At 34.5% G+C, this 18,582-nt stretch overlaps 2 protein-coding genes across 2 annotated transcripts; one reads left to right on the forward strand and one right to left on the reverse strand.

Moving 5' to 3' along the window:
- Positions 1 to 7,177: 7,177 nt before the first annotated feature.
- On the reverse strand, positions 7,178 to 8,272 carry LOC145127653 (uncharacterized). The gene is made up of 3 exons (XM_079062806.1): positions 8,012 to 8,272; positions 7,607 to 7,852; positions 7,178 to 7,444 (listed from the first exon to the last, which is right to left on the reverse strand). Exons 1-3 carry the CDS (start codon positions 8,270 to 8,272, stop codon positions 7,178 to 7,180), a joined length of 774 nt encoding a protein of 257 aa, XP_078918932.1.
- A 2,879-nt stretch (positions 8,273 to 11,151) lies between these two features.
- On the forward strand, positions 11,152 to 12,185 carry LOC145125056 (basic blue protein-like). Its single transcript, XM_079060548.1, has 2 exons — positions 11,152 to 11,388; positions 11,803 to 12,185. The coding sequence occupies exons 1-2, from the start codon at positions 11,211 to 11,213 to the stop codon at positions 12,003 to 12,005; spliced, it is 381 nt and encodes a 126-aa protein (XP_078916674.1). The 5' UTR covers positions 11,152 to 11,210; the 3' UTR covers positions 12,006 to 12,185.
- The last annotated feature ends 6,397 nt before the right edge of the window (positions 12,186 to 18,582 follow it).

Consider the following 18,582-nt stretch of genomic DNA (forward strand, 5'->3'; position numbering starts at 1 on the left):
ACTATGATGAGAAACAAAGAGAACATACTACATACTAGACAGAGAGAACATACATTACACTAGTACATGCAATACATATACAAGAATACTATAACATAAATGTGAGCCACGATTTCGGGGCATGACATCACCTGTCATGGATCGTTTTGTATCCAGAGTCTCCTTGAAGGAGAGCGTGAATTTGTGTATAGATCTATACTGGATTGACTATCCTACACCTTGCTGTTCGCTACAGTGGGACTTGCAAGTCTACGGGTGCCAAATATCATTTCTTCCGACGCCTTTCATCGTCGTGTTATTAGTCGATAGTATGGTGCAATCATATCACATTTTACCTTAAATAACAATTGGTTTAAGGTATTTAGTACAACAGTAGTGACTATAATACAATACTACAGTACTTTATTATTTCCCCATTGCATTCACATTGTGATCTTCTCACATAAAAGGTAATGTAGAACTATATTTTTGGTTAATGATAGTCACACTTGGGAAAATACACACTCTTACAAGAAACAAACATACATAACATTTGATGCGTGGGTAGAAGGCTACGTTTAATAGAAAATATAGGATTTTCTAGGAGATACAAACATTTACTACAAACATTTACAAACTTATACATCAAACACTTACACACATTTTCATACAAACAATGACACTAAAATGCTTATGAACTCACCAGCTTTAAAGCTGATAAACTCTTTCAAAATAACTTGTATTCTCAGGTCATCAGTAGACAGGTACCGATGCCAGGTTTTGAGAAGATGGAGCTCGTTCAAGACTCATCTCTTATTTTGATTTACATTTTTGGGGTCTTATAAACTTCACAGAACACACTTGTATTAAATTATATTATTAATGCAATGGATGATGTTGTTGCTTGTTAACTACTATGCTTTGTTGTGATACTGTACATGACGTCCTCCACCCCCGAACGTTTCCGCCATTCCGGTTTTGGGGTGTGACAGTTTCCGACCTCACCCTACCATCAGCTGCTGAAGAACTCTCCATAATGTCAGTTGGCTACCTCATGAATATAGTCACATGCAATAAAGCTCAGATAATCCTTCGAGTAAAAGACTCATCCCTACAACGGTTAGACTCAAACGAGAGCTGCACAATAGGGTCAAATCCATCAATCTGAGATTATTCAACCTTTATTACATGTGACTTAACACATTCACTTAATAGCTAACTCACATCACTTAATAGTCCCACAAAGCACAAAGCAAGCATCATTCGTGCAGTAGCCATCCAACCCATAGAATAACCAAAGAACATTCAAACTCACATACTATAACTCATGCTGGAAACCTCCACTCTTACTTCCGATTGCCTTATGCATGCAAGTTATACACGATACAAGATCAAATAGACTGTCGAATAAAAGACTCTACCCTAGGACCACAATTAAACGAGGAACGGGAAATAAATCCAAATCAATCATTCTAAGGCTATAAGATCCTAACTGTATACAGTTTCTAAAGCATACACTTAGCAATTATTGATACCAATACAGATTCCCAATCCATCATAACATCCAATGTTCCCTAGGCTACAAGGCATCACATATCAGGTCAATATATCATGCAATTCCTGAAAGTATCCCTAGCCTCATCCTAGCATGTAGTTCTAAAAGCTCATAAAATCAAACATATAAAGGCATCTCTCCTATCATAAAATCCTGAGCAGATCCTTAGCCCTAATCTAGCATGCAATTCTCATAATCATATCATACATCATAGTAAACATGTATTGGTATTCTGGGAACCACTTACTTGAGATCAGCTGATTGCACCCATCACACCCCTTTCTTTGATTAAAACCCTTTTTAATAAGACATTTATTTTATGAAAAATTTCACCAAACCCTCAGTTTGAGTCCAGGCATACCCAAGAGTATGCCCGAATCCTACAAACCAAAGCTTTGATATCAACTTGTAACGTCCCAAAAATAAGACCATAAAATTTCATTTTTATTTAATCAAAACAGTGCTGCAACAACCTTATCCATTCAAGTTTAACAAAATAAGTGTATCAGTATTATTTCAAATCAGAGTAAATTATAAAATGCGAAAACTTGTGGTGCGTGCTCTGCAATCATCCGGAGCTCCCTTGTTCGAAAATCGTAGTACCTGAAACACAAACTGAAAGCCGTAAGCACAAAGCTTAGTGAGTTCCCCCAACATAACACATACAAAACAAACATACTGCCGAGCATATCTGGGTGCTCGACCTACCCTGTCGAGCATATCTGGGTGCTCGAACTACCCTGGCGAGCATATCTGGGTGCTGGCCTCCCCTTCGGTCTATTAAAACCAGATACCGGGTCTATTTCACCCCTACCACTACCACATAATATCATAAGCAATTAGTCACATAAACATCAACAAATACTGGCATACCAGGCAATTATCACAAATACAATCATCTTACTATAAACATCAACTAGTGGGTCGATATTGGTGCTTTCGACCTACATATACAGTGAAGGTAACTCACCTCGACAGCTGAACCCACGAATAAATCTCTGACAGCTGATCCGCTAGAATCCCCGTACTATCAAACAAATAACACCCAATTAACAATTGGACTTCAAACCAAATCCAATAATCCATATTTGGGGTAAAAAGATCATTTTACCCTTCACCTAGTTTGGTCCAAGACTAAGGCCCAAACTCACAATCATAAAGGCCCACAAACCAAATAATCATCCAAAGTCCAATTATGGCCCAATTTTCCAAATTGATCCCAAACCCTTACATGAGCCTTACCCAAAAGCCCATTAACTTTTCCCCAATCCAAACACTTGTATACAACTGGTCCAACAAATCCCTAAGCAATCCAACCCCGAATGATAGGCCAAACCCGAAATGACATAACAAGGCCTAGTAAGGCCCAAATATCCAAATTGGGCCCAAACCCATCATGAGCCTAACCCTAGAAGGCCCAACATCCAAAAAGGCTCGAAATAACCAATGGTCAAACCTAGTCAAACTTCTGGTCAACACTCCATGCACAATAAGTCAACAAAACAAGAAAGGTCCAACAGGCCGAGTACGCCCCGCGTACTCAGCTGGTACGCCCAACATACACCTTTTGGGGCCAGTACGTGCAACGTACCAGATGGGTACGCCCAACGTACTCCCCTGAACTCCAATCTTTTCCATTAAGCACTTAACTACTTAAGTCCTTGCTCCAAACTCTTAGATCCGATTCCCATGGGTGACTTGTCATGTAAGGTTGACAACTTTACTTGCATGCATGACTTAATGGGGCTCTAGAGCTCAAAAGAGCTTAATGAAGGGTCTTAACACATGCATGAGTCCAATTAAACCATAAAGATCACATTTTTATGCCTTTGGGACACTTAAAATGTCCAGATCTACAAGATCAAGCCTATGAAACAACGTTAGCTCACAAGGACCACCAAAAGTGGCTAAAAAGACCAAAAGCAACCCAAAAGAAGATCCAACCATTATAGATGACAAGATCAAGCTTTTTACCTTCAATAGATTGCAAAAGATGAGAAACCTCTGGATCTACAAGCTCCCTTCTAGGTAGGGGTGTTCAAAAATATCCGTATCCGAATAATCCGATCCGAAAATCCAAAAATCCGATCCGAATTTATCCGAAATTCTGGATATCTGAATTTTCGGATATCCGAAATTCGGATATCTGGTTTTTCGGATTCGGATACGGATACTGATTTTGTAAATATTCGGATATTTCGGATATCCGAAATCCGAAAAAAAATATTTTTTTCTATTATTTGAAAACATAAAAGGCCATTACAATGAGATTACTTGTATTTGATCTTGCGGGTGTTCGTTACGTTATTATTATTTCTTTTTGTTTTTTACATTTTTAACACTAGTACCCATTACAGTATATGGATGTTTGAACTACATTGATCTAAATAAACGTATCCAATTGTTCTGAGAAAAGAAAATATTGTTAAATTATTAACGGTAAATATGCAGTATAACATAATGGTAGTACATATACTTCCACAAAGGCATACAAAAGCTTATGGATTTGTTCCCTTTCTTTTTTTACTTTTTTTATTGTTTATAATGTTTAAATATAAAAAATATTTTTTAGATAACTTAACTAGATTTGTAAACATAAAAAAATAAAACCGGATATCCGAAAATTATCCGATTCCGGATCCGAAATTTTGGATATCCGATATTTCAGATACGAATTCGGATATCAAAATGCACTATCCGAAATTTTCGGATATCCGGTTTTAAACACCCCTACTTCCAGGTGGTGATTCTTCAACAAACTCCAAACTCTTCAAAGTGAACAAAAGTACTCCAAGATTCTTCACAATGGCTTAAATGCCCCAAGATAAAGGCTAGGGGTCGACTTTTAGGGTTTAGGAGGCTTAGAGGTTGATAAAAGGTGAGGCTCATGAAAGAAATGAGGTTTAAATAGTCAAGGACCAAAAAATTAGGGTTTCATGGCTGAAGGGAGTACGCCGTGCGTACCCTTTAGTACGCCCGACGTACTCATTGACCACCCGTGACCAACTTACTAGGTACACCCCACGTACACATGTAGTACACCCCGCGTACTAGATGGCCCTCCAAAACACTCAAACTTCATTCGACCTTAACTCCTTCGTCCTAAGTCCATTTCCAACGAACTTTATATCCATAGAAATGTGAAGAGAAGCCCTACGCTTCTAACAACTCACCCTTGCCTTAATACTTCCCGAACAAGAACCCAAAATTAATAAAGACCCGAACTAACAAATTACTATTATACCCTCGGGCTCCGAAACACCATCGAACACTCGGATCACTTAACTATAACACCCACATCCAAAAAGGGCCAAATCCTTTCTTCCCCAAGGCCCTAAGCCTTATGATAACTGATGATTGGGCCACGACCCCGAATAATGAAGCAATCTGAAACCGAGTGTTACAATTACTAGTCTACCTACTCAACTTTCCCACTTCATAAGAAATATTAGGCATGGTACTTCTCATTGCATACATCAAGCTACTAATAGCCTTAGAATATTCCAATTTTGAGATAGGAATGCCATTGTTAGGCATTAGTTTCACACTTGAATCCATGAGAGTACTCACATGAGAACAATCACTGACGTTAAATCGTTTGAGAATTTTCTCAACATAGTGACTTTGAGTCATCAGTAAACCTTTGATCACCCTTTTAATTCTTATACCAAGAATTACATCTGCCTATCCCAAATTTTTCCTGGAAAACTTAGATGACAACAATTGCTTTGTTTCATTTACTTGTTCTTGGTTAGTACCAAAAATCTACATATCATCTACATATAAGCAAATGATCACTCCTGAACTAGTAACAACATTGAATCTACTATAACACATTTTTCACATTGGTTTAAATTAAAACCAGAAGACAAAATAACCTCATCAAACTTTTGATGCCGTTGGTTGGGTGCTTGTTTCAACCCATACAAAGAATTTACCAGTTTACACACCATATGCTCTTTATCGGGCATAACAAAACTTTATGGTTGTTTTATATAAACTTCTTCATCAAGTTTACAATTTAAAAAGGCTGTTTAGACATCCATTTGATGGATAATCAGATTGTCAATTCTTGCCAAAGCAATTAACAATCTAATAGTATAAATACGTGCAAATGGAGCATACATATCAAAATAGTCAACACTGAGTTTTTGTTTAAAACCTTGAATGACCAATCGGGATTTATACTTGTAAATAGTCCAATTAATATTCATTTTCTTTTTAAAAATCCATTTGTAACCAAGTGGTTTAGAACCTGGAGGAAAATTAGACAACACCCATGTATTGTTCTCAATAATTGATGACATTTCGTCATCAATCGCTTCCTTCCAAAAGACGACATCTCGAGACTCCATGTCCTCTTGAAATGTCTTTGGAGCATACTCAATACTATAACAATATGAGTATTCAACACTAATTTCATCCCTTGAACCTTCCACCAAATACAGCTGGAAGTCATATCTAATTTTTTTTTTTTGCAATTCGGCCCATTTTGCTTCTACGAAGCTCTTGTGGTTCTTTTTCCATTACCACCATCTTGAGTTTATGGATTTTGCACTTATTTAGTGCCAAAAGTCAGATCCTTAGGCCTTTGGATCGATGAAAAACACATCTCATCAAAAATTGCATCCCGTGACTCGATAATGGTGTTAATCGGTACCGAATCATTAGGTTCTATTACATAGAACCAATATGCCTTGTAATGTTCAACATATCTAATGAATATGCAATCTATTCTATGTTCTCCCAAAGTTTTCCTTTTGGGCTTGATGAGTTTTACAACTGCTCGTCATCCTCAAACCTGAAAATAGCTCAAATTTGATTTTTTCTTGAACCAAAGTTCATATGGGACTGTTTTGTTCCTTTTGTTTGGAACCCTATTCAGAAAATAGCAGGTTGTTAACATGGCCTCTCCCCAGAATTCCTCACTCAATCTCAAGTAAGAAAGCATCGAGTTTACCATTTCCTTTAAAACCCGATTTTTGTGTTCGACGATTCCATTTTGTTGGGGCGAGTATGATGTTGTGGTTTCATGAATGATACCCATTAACTGGAACTATATGGTATCTATATTCACCTCCCCGATCAGTTCTAAGACATTCAACCGGATTGCCCAATTGTAATTCCACCTCGATTTTGTATATTTTAAACTTTTCCAATGTTTCATTTTTAGCATTAAGCAAATACACATAGCAAAACCGAGTACAGTCATCAATGAATATGACCAAATACTTTTATTTCCCAAAGATGGAGTAGAGTGGAAATCACACAGGTTACTTTATACAAGCTCCAAAATAGCCAACTTTCTAGAAACACTTGGAAATGGCTGTTTTGTAACTTTTGTAAGCATGCATGTTTTACATTTTTCCAGATTTATGTCAAAGGGTCATATTTTGACATTTCACACATCCTTCTAAAATTGGCATGACCCAATATAGCATGTCAAATCATGAAGTTATCAATTTTAGAAGAAGACGATGACGCAAAAGCAAAATTTTAAATAGATGTCATTTTATCAATAACATTCAAATGAAACATTCTTTTATTCAAATATCCAAAGCCAATAAACATTCCACCTTGAGATAGGATATACCTATCTGATTCATAAACTTGTTTAAAACAACTACCACTAACAAGATTCTTTCAAATCTTGGGAACAAACAAAACATCAAAAAGCTTAATTGTCTTTCCAGAAGTAAATTCTAAACAAACGACACCGACACCACAAATAGGTTTAAAAGAATCGTCTCTCATGTGCACCACAAATCCATCTTCAAGCGGTGTTAATGTTTCAAACATCTGTTTATCTTTGCATACAAGGTTTGTTGCACCCAAGTCGATCCACCAAGCAACATCATCATACTGTACATAGAGTGATTCGGGAATAAAGGAAACATGATAAACATAATTCTGATTAGAATTATCAAAGTTGGTAAAAAACTAACCTCCTTTTACTTGGTCCTTGGAACCGTTTCCACTTCCATTGGCTCCACTATTTCCAGTACCATTATTGCCCAGATTCACACGACAATCACGCTTGCGATGTCCTAACCTTAAACACCTCTAACAAACCAGTTTCTTTTTCTTTTTGTTGGAGTTATTTGGGACATATTCCTGCTTGCGTTTGCTATGTGCTTTGTTGTTTGGATTTCTTGGTTTGTTTTCAGCCATATGAGCTGAGGGCTGTCCTGATTCAACTTTACTTTTGTTTTTGTCACTCGCTTGCGCACAAAGGCATTCTTCAATGCGCAAATGACTACTAAGTTGAACCATGGACAATTCCTCCTTTTGATGTTTCAAATTATGTTTGAAGTCTTTCTATGATGGTGAAAGTTTGTCAATTACACTCAACACAACAATGGTTTCATCCATATTCATCTTGTATAGTTTGAATTGACACAAAATGCGAAGGAGTTCGTTGTATTGTTCCATGCCAAATCTTGAATCAACCATTTTATAGTTATTAAAATCACTGACCAGAAACTTCTTGCTAGAAGCATCCTCATCCATGTATTTTGATACAAGAGTGTCCCACAACTCCTTTGCACTTTTAGCCTCAGAATGGATATAAAATAAAGAATCAGCCATACCATTCAGAATGTGTCTTCTGCAGATGTAGTCATCGTTGTCCCACTTGCTCCTCCTTCTGGTTTCTTCTAATGTCTCATTCTCCACCACTTCTGGCCTCGAAGTACTTACCACATACGTAGCCTTCAACGTGGTCAGCATGAACAACATTTTCTTTTGCTGGCGCCTGAAATCATTGCCTTCAAAATTTTCTAGTTTTGTGAACTTGGAGGTCAACTCGCGGATTAATTTTGCTATCTCCACCAGACGAGAATATCAGTTCGATTGTTGGAGATTATTTAAGTAGGGTGATGGTGGAGAACCAGATTTCTCTTGGATCGTGTAAGTTCACTTTCCGACCTGATATTTCCACCCTATGCCTGGGTTACAGGAAATCCAGTCTAGGATAATCCAAAAGGACACTTGGTATACCTAGACACAGAAACACAAGCCAAATCGCCAGAGGTTTCTGAGTTCGTATAGAAGAAGAAAAGCTCAAGAAAGGTTATCTCTATACAACTAAAAAAAGGAGCCGTATTTTATACTTGACAAATTAGGGTAAATCTTCTAGTTATACAAATCTCGAAATTGCATAATCAATGTTTCCCAAAATTAACGAGATTTGTCAATTTTACCATAATTACCCACTAGAATTCGGGTTTTCCAATCTTCTAAATTAGTTATACAAATCTCAAAATTAATGACATAATTAATGGTTACAAAAATTGACGAGATTTGTCAATTTTACCATAATTACCCACTAGAATTCGGATTTTCCATAATGTAACTAATTCAAATTTTCGAAGACCTTTTGGGGCGCTGCCCTAAACCCTGCAGGGGCACTCCCCTCGACCCTACCCGCTGACCGGTCAGCGGTACCACCTTTCTGTTGTACCGGCTTATAATTCGATCTTATATATGCATGCACTCCGCATTCACCAATTAAAGTACAAACGATAAGATTCTTAGCTCACATGTCAGCTCCAATTACACAAAATACGAAATTACACTAAAATCAGCAACATAATGACCAAAGACAGAACATTTATACAAGATGCTCAAGACATGATAAATACCAAAATGGCTTTGGATGAAAAAGGTGTAAGGCAAACATAGTGATTGATAAGGCTTAAATGAAGGTTTTAGAAATAAATATATTAGATCGGGTTACCAAGCCCTTGACATGGAATGAATTTTGGCTTTGGATGGAAACCCACCAATGGTTAAAGAAAGTAAGACTTTCATAAAAAGAATGAAAAATGAGAAACAAAAAAAAGGTCTAGACGTAAATTAAGACGTAAATATTTGGTTAAATGCAAATTAGAATATATTTTTTTTTCCACTAAACTGACATTGTCATCTTAACATGGTGACTAGACAATGAATAAAATATAAAAGGTTTTTCAAAATATAATAACATAAAAAAAATTAAAATCAAAACAAAATAATATCGTATAAATAAATGTTTTTATGGCGCCCTTGAAAAAGGGTTACAGAAAATAACACAAGCCTCTATGCTATACAAATGTAAACACAATCCCAATATTATTAAATTATATATATCAAACAAATACGGTAAAATTTTATTTTTTAAAATCTTCATATCTTTAAAAGTATATACTATAACTCAAATTCGTGTCTTTATTTTCATATGAATCCTACCAAACCCATTTACTTCGTTCCACAAAACTTAAGTCACTGGGTCCCATATCATTTGACCACACAACTTTTTCTTTTACTATTTCTGCCGTATGTTTGGGGATTGATTCCTAATTCTAAAAAAACAACAATATTTTTGACTTATTTTTCTTCTTCTTATTTTATTTTATACTTTCTACTAGAAAACAGATATATAACTTTAATTTAAAAATTAATTTGATAATCTCTATTAAATTATTAATGCATTAGTAATAAATGTATGCTTGGACCAAACGAAAAGGGGCAGTTTACATATAAAAACTACCGTATCTTCTTTCAAATTTGTCCCCGCAAAATCAATAACGCAGAATAAGTAGACACACATTGGGCTCTACGCGTTGAAGTTAAAGGGCTCCAGGAATAAGATGATAAACGTTCATTAAATTTCTGGCATATGATATAATAATAATAATAAATATTTTGATGTAAATGCGTTGAGATGTTTTGTAGAGACTAGTAACATGTTAATTTTACTATATTGAAGATGTAGATTTAACTTCTGTTTGAATTGTTCATACATAATAGTTATTTTTTTTTTATTCATATGTAATAATCTATGTTATATAAAATTGTAAAATACAATTTACAATACAAATTATTATGTATAAAAAAATTATTATTTACCAATCAACTCTTTTTCATAAGTTGATAACATTTGTTTATGGACAGACATATATTTGTTTAGTTTATGTGAAACAAGTATTTTATATAAATCCCATGAACAAGAGATATAATGTCAAAATTGTATTATATTATCAAGAAATAATAATAATAATAATAATAATAATAATAATAATACAAATTAACTAGCTTGGTTAACTTCCAACCACTAACCGGCCGTTCAAAAAAATAAAAAAATAAATAAAATATTAAAAATTTGATATTGATTATTACTTGGAATGATTCTAAAATATTTCAGAACTATTTCTATCAGTTGGAGTAATTTTTTTTTCATTTATCAACTTTTGTGATGTTCATAGTTCATACTAATTATGTTCATATCACCTAATATATCACACATTTGGAATGTTTTGTGAGAGTACGATTTGTAACAAGAGCACGATAAATAATATAAACATGAATTATACTCAACGGTATTAAATAGTTCTTCGGATGATATTTGCAAAAAATATAATTATAGCTATAAGAGTTTAGCAAATAAATAAATATATTTTTCCAAATAACATCTTTTGACAAATGTTAATAAGAAAATCAATACATTTTCAAAAGAATTCAGAAACTTTTGTATTTTTTTCCAAAGCAACTCGAAGTTAAATAATAATATATCCTCTAAAAGAGCAAGTAAAATTTTCCTATAAATAGGATGCATATCCATCCCTACTTCCCACAAACAAATACAAAAGTCATTAAAACACCATTCCTCCAACACTTTCTTTATTTTGACTTAACCATGGCGGAGGGAAGAGGCAGTGCAATGGTGGCAGCGGTGGTGCTCAGCTTCATGTTGGTGTCACTTCATTGTGAGGTGGCTCAGGCCGCCACTTATGTTGTAGGTGGTCGAAGCGGTTGGACCTTCGGCCTCTCCAACTGGCCACGTGGCAAGAATTTCAAGGCTGGAGACATTCTTGGTACCCTCTTAACATACTATCAAACACTTGTATTATTCTTTTTGAATTTTATGGTGTCCACTTCCTTAACAAGAACCAGACACCATTATATACGTCTTATCGGACCCAACTTGTAAAACCAAACACTATCGAATTCTCTTAATATTGTCGGTTTTATTCAGGGTCTTTTTTTTTTCGAAGTGGACATCATGCATATGTTTGTAGTAGTGACACATTTAACGTTTTTATTTGACAATAATATATAGATATGAACATATGGTTATGGGTTCAAACTTTTAGGAGATAAAGATGACACATTGACATTACATTGTTTTTTTTTAATTGTCTTATTTTATATATAACTGATTTATCATTTTTTTTAGTTGTCTTATTTTATATGTTATATATAACGGGTTTATCATTTGATCATGTCAGTCTTTAACTACAAGATAGGAGCACACAATGTGGTGGCAGTGAACAAGGCAGGGTATAAAGGGTGCAGCAACACTCCAAGAAATGCAAAAGTCTACAGTAGTGGAAAAGACCAAATTAGGCTTGTGAAGGGTCTGAATAACTTCATTTGCACTTTCCCTGGTCATTGTGACGCTGGCATGAAGATTCAAGTAATGGCCTCTTAATTAACTACTACTTTTGACACCAACAAAATATAATAACTAAATAAAAGTGGATCATAGATTCGATATCGGTTGTATGTCAAGTTATATATGTATTATGAGTTTTTGATGGTTTTAGGTGTGTTGTATAAGCATAAGTAAAGGTTCAATCGGAATTATATCTCATTTGAAGTTAAGGATCAATGTGTGTTCTGTGTTTGTTATTATATGGTATGTTTGGTTACATCTGTATTCCGAGATTTTGATTGTTTTGACATTTGGTTGTGCGGTGTCACTTAAATTCATAGTCTTACTAACGTAAAGTTTTTTTTTTATTGTAGCACTTTCGACTTATTTTATAGGTTAACGAGTTAATTTTAATTACACTTTTTTTTGTTAATTTATATGGGTAAAAATAAAGCAATAGTTAAAACGGAAACATGTCAAATGGTCGAAGGTTCCTCAAGGTCTTTTTAAATACTTAACTCATCTTCAAGTGAATTTTATTTAGTTATTTATTTATTTTTATTATTGATATAATATCATCTTGCAATCATATTAATTATTTTATATTTCAAAAATTATAACATATATGTCTTGTAAATGGATTGGCAATAGCAACGTACTTTTACTACAAGTAAATAACTCAAATATATTATGGAAACTACGGAACTTATAAAGAAAATATCTAAATATTCTATTTCTATTTGAGAACCAATCAAAAGACGTAAGAAAATTCCTCTCAACGTAGAGTGTGACTTGGAATTTGGTGACCTGAATGAATAATCCAATCCCGAAACAAAGTGAAGAAACCCGAATGACGATTTCAAGGAGATAAGTGTTTGGAGTATGTCGAGGGTCGTTATACCTGACCCTATAATTGTTAGGGTTTACAGTTATAAGTATTTGTAGCTAAGAATTCCTATATGCATCACTTTGAAAACAATTAAGTAATGGAATAGCAGTTCCTACTCGTGGATGGAGGTCACCTCGACCAAAACATTAATTCTTCGTGACATTTTATTGTTTTTGCCGATTGATTACTTGTGTAACACTCAAAAGTGTTACTTCTTGGAAAAAGTATTACATCGAGTACATCGAGTAACACTAAAAAATGTTACTTCTCGGAACAAGTATTACACTCAACATTACTTTCCACATCAAAATATTGATATTTACTAGAACATATTTATTACACCGAGTACCAATATTACCCATTTGAAACATAGCATCATCAATGTAATATCTAGTACAATTGATCGTGAACATGCCATTGAATGTAAGAAAATGCTCGATGGTTAGTTTAAATGTAATAGAACTCTCTATACAATTACCATCATACTAAATATCTCAAAATTCTCTAAGTCTCGGGACTGTGAATTGTTGTAGCCTTTAACATATGAGACACATCTAATAAAATATGTTAGCCTTGAAATGCATAGTAAGTAACATAAGGTTCAATCAAGAAAATATATACAAACATAAGCATAATCTCTTGAAACATCTCACTGTGAAAAATGATGTAATCAAAACATCTCATAAGCAAGACTCAAAAATCATAACTCGAGAATTTACATGACTTCAAAAATACCTATGACGTGCAAGTGTTAAGGGTTTCACTTATTGATGTTGGATTAGGTGTATAAGGTCTTAACTAAATTGATATATTTTTAGTGAATAAAAGTAAAGTTCTTTTTGGGTTGTTCTCATAATTAGAAATATATAGAATTGATATTAGGAGAGAGATAAAATGATTTGTTAATATGATATATGATTAATATATTAATTAGAAATGTTTAATAATCAATCATAAATTAATTTGAAATGGTTGAAATTAATTAATTATTAATCAGAATTAATCTAGAATTAATTTCGGGTGAACTAAAATTAATTAAAAATCCAATGGTTGAATTGTAATTTTTCTTAATTGAGCAAGGAAGGAAAACTCTAAAATTCTGTAGGGGCAGACAGTTTTTGCAAGGTATTTTAATGATTCTTGAAACTTGTAAAATGAGAAGGATTGTTATATTTGAATAGATAAAATAATATTATTTCATTATTCAACCTACATTATAAATATGTCCCCAAGGGAGCCAAATTTTGGGGATACTCTTCCAAGAGGCATATAGCCGAACTTTTTCCCTCCCTCCCCTCTCTCCTCTTCATTCTAGGTTTTCTAGGGTTTTGGGTGTGAGCCATTAGAGGCAGCCATATTTTGGTGCTAGCTTTCTAAAGACCAAGAAGGTATTCAAGGATATTTTTACTATAACAATATCAAAGGTATGTAATCAAACTTGTAGATTTCTATCATAGGGTTTCTTGTTTTAGGTTTCATAAGTATGTTGCTATTAATGTGTAAAGACATAGATCATTTAGGTTGCATGTACTCTTAAGAGTTTAAGTGATTTTTCCACATGTACATTGAATTTGTAACCTATAAAATCAATCAGAGATATCAGACTGTGGTCTTACAATTAATTGTGCATAATAAATGAAACATGGAAAAAAAAATCCAGGGCTCGACGCGTCTTTCGAGATTTTCAATTTTTTGGTCTTGGCTGGCCTAATTTGAATTGTAGGTTAATTTTTAGTATTTATATGTTGTTTTATCTGATAAAAACCGAACCTTTTAATATTAAATAAACAAAAAACCCTATTTGAATTTTAAGGAAGCAAATATGGAAACCTAATTTTTAATTACAAGATAATTAAATGGAATTATCCTTTGATGAATTTTAATATAAAATGCAATTAATGGTTAATCAAAAGGATAAATATTGAATCCATAATTGGTTTAAATGATTAATTAATTGATTGATTAATTTAGATAATTAATTTTAAACCTTGTGTTTTTACAAGGTTTTAAAATACACCCTATACATATATAAAAGTTTAATACTATATGTATAACTAAAAGTCATTCGAATCTCTAGTACGCCTCATTCATGATGCCACACTCTAAGAGAGGTATAAGGAAACTACCTATTACCATCACCACCAAATTCATATCCCCCCACATCATATATATATCTTCTCCTAATGGTGATGATGGCAAAAAGCGGGAGAATGAAACTCAAGGGGAGTCTTCTGAATGAGCATATAATGTCTCTATTGAAATTGTTGATGACAGTGAAGAAGAAAACGGGGAAGAAAACATTGATGAGGAGGGTCTTTATGACTTATCTTTTCTTGGTGATTCCATTTTCGATGTGCCAATTTCTATTGTCTTGCCCAACCAGCCTGAAAAGGAATCTAAAGGTGAGGGGGATCAATTTGATCAGGGGGACCCTGAATCATCAAGTTCCGAATAATCTGAGGATCAACAACCCATCTCCTATCTTTCAAGAAAAAAGGCTACTACATCTGTCATTCCCCTTGAAGCAGATAAACATTTGAAAATGTTTTTCTCAATCAAAGAAAAGGATGTGGAGTGAAAAATGATTGAATAGAAAGTGAAAGCTTTTGTTAATGAACATAATCTTGTCATGAAAAATAAAAACATTCATATGCATGGTAGGTTGTCAGAAGAATGGTTGTTGCTGGAGGATCTCTTGATCAACGGAAAGAAGTATTTCTCCAGTTCAATGCACTGGGTGCAGAGGAGAAAAAGTTGGAGGAGATAAATACAAAGATTAATTTGTTCTAATACACTGATGTACATACAAGGAGATTCTCCAATGGCCAAATTGTAAAAGTGATGTGCACTAAGCCCAAAGGTTAGAAAATATTGATAGTGCATCTCACTAGGAAAGATGACAAGGGTGAATAACCTGAGAAGGTGCTTCTCCTTGAGATTGTAAAGTATGGATATAATAAGTGGCTTGAGATTGCCAATATCATATAAGGACATCGGGATATTCATGCCCATGAGTTGAAAATGGCCATAACTATAATAATGATCTCAAATTTTTTTCATCAAGTGCATCTGCACCAACATCTTCCTCTAGGGATCCCCCTCTATTTCTTCAAAGAAAAGACAAAGAAGGGTCAAACATGCTTCATATCTCCTGCCCTTTGGCTCTTTTGTAATCGACAGCTCCTTGTCAGTGGGAGTTGACCCTGAAGAGCACATGTTTATTATATCTCTAGTCCATGGAATGTTTTACAGGGATGAAAATGGTTCTATGTGCTTCATGCACTCAAGTGACATCCCCAATGCTCCTACTGATCATTTCTTCCATTTGATACTTATGTATATGTCTCAAAATATTATAGATTGTTTTCACTGGTTCTTTCTTTTGATCATCTGACAGTCTCTCAAACATTGTATATGTTTATCAACGCCAACGTAAAGGGTTCTTTATGCACGAAGAATCAGATATGTAATCTTAGTGATGATGATCTTATCATTGTATAGCTTTTTTTAAATCCCTGATTTGTAGTGAATATATCGTGTATATCCTCTAGTATATAAGTTGTGCTAGGGTTAACAATTATAATCATCGCTTTTTCAATGTCTTGTTTTGTTATTGCTTGTTGTACGAATCTAAGATCCAACATATCTTAGTCTACATGATACACATTCCACCTGTATGATAGCTTAGGGTATACTATACATTTAATACGAGGACATCCTAAAGATAATGTAACATCCCAAAAATCAGAGTAAAATTTTCACTTTTCAAAAACCTTTCGAAGACCATAATTTTTTACAAAATCATTGTTTCAAAAGTATAATTCAAAAATCAGAGTATCCCAAAATCCAATAACATAAAATCTGAAGGATGCGTACGATCACGCCTTCGCCTTGCCACGATCATCTGTAGTGCATGGAACAAGAAACTGAAAACTGTAAGCACAAAGCTTAGTGAGTTCTCCCAAAGTACCACCACACAAACGAATAACATATACAATCATGCATGATGAGTGCACAACCTCCTGGTTGGATTTCCCTACATATCGCATACTGGGTCCACAACCTCTCGGTTAGATTACCCTGGCCCATAACCTCCTGGTTGGATTGCCATACATACTACATACTGGGTCCACAACCTCCCGGTTGGATTACCTTGGCCCACAACCTACCGATTGGATTTCCCTGGGTTTGTTGCATGGCAACACATTAGTACAGCCGCAAACCAACCATTCCATGTCGACATACACAACAAATAAACACATAATCATTCAGCAGACTAATAAGCAGATATACAGATCACTACCTCATAACAACATCCTATATACCAGGATATAGATGTAACATGTCTCAACAACATAATAACATCCTATATACCATGATACGTAACTTAGTGGGTCGGAATTGGTGCCTTCAACCCATAAGTACAGTAAGGAAAACTCACCTCTCAGTCTGAAACGATTGCTGAATAGGACATTGCTCCGACTATCAGCTCTACCGGTCACCTATCCATTCGAACATGACCTAACTTAACTTATAATCAAAATATCAAAAATACCCTTAGGTCAAACTTGGTGAAACCCTGATCAAAGTCAAAAAGTCAAAAAAAAGTCAACCGAGTCAACTCAGCTAAGTACGATGGGCGTACTCAGCCTGTATGCGGGGCGTACTCGAACTTGACAAGAAAACGGGGAGTTGACTGCATACGCGCATCTTACCATTTGGTACGCCCAACGTATGCGAGCACCTCTTCTCCCTTTTATTAAGAGCTTAATCCTTTAAGCTCTTTTGTCCGAATTCCAGATCTAGTACTCAAATGTTGTCCTTAACCATAAAGTTTCCAACTTTATGATCTTGCATGGCTATATTGCGCAATACCAAAAACTCTAAATTATTAATCCTTTAAGATATCATGACTCTTGCTTGGAAGGGATAAAACGACCAAGATCACATTTTTATGGCTCCTAATAACTCCATAATGGATAAAGTTTCCAAATTTATCCATTAGAATGGTCCAAACTGTTGGATAAGGTGTCTAAGTCCATAACTTACTTGGTATATACTTGACCCGACCCGACATGGTCCATTTGGGTTGCACTTCACCCGAACTATTTATATGGATAACATTATGAGAAGAGTATATTTGCGGCTTATTAATATATTATAAGTTATAATATATTAATATGAAATTGTATTATTTAATTAGTATTCGTCTTAAATTAATTATGAATTAATTTAGTGATCAAATGGTGAGTAATTAAACATGGGCTATTATATTTATATAGTGTGGGCTAATACTCATTATGGTAATGGGCTAAGCTTATATGGGAGTCCATGGATGATCCATGGAGCTATTAACCCATGGATCCTTGGAAAGGAAAAGACATGGGTTAATAGGGTTTACCCTAATCATGTGCACTATATAAACAAGCTTGTGATGCATGAAATGACACCCTAGTGTGTGTGAAGAAAGGTGGCCGATTTCTAGAGCATATATATACTCTCTCATAAGTTTTCCAAGTTTGTGGTGATTTGTGATTTCCATTTGAGGCATTCACATTATTGGTGCTTGGCTCTCAAACTCCTAAGGAATCAATTCACAAACAAAGGTATGCAATTCATCTAGTTCTTTTATGTTTAAAAGTTCCCCATGCCATGCTAGATAAGTTATAAACCTTGGAAAACAAATTTTTCATGTATTTTAGACAAACATAGATCCAAGGTTTATTAGGGTTGCATGTACACTTA

Source organism: Lactuca virosa, chromosome 7 (assembly GCF_052849685.1).
Source record: "Lactuca virosa cultivar CGN04683 chromosome 7, Lactuca_virosa_CGN04683_v6, whole genome shotgun sequence".
In the NCBI taxonomy this organism is placed as follows: domain Eukaryota; kingdom Viridiplantae; phylum Streptophyta; class Magnoliopsida; order Asterales; family Asteraceae; genus Lactuca; species Lactuca virosa.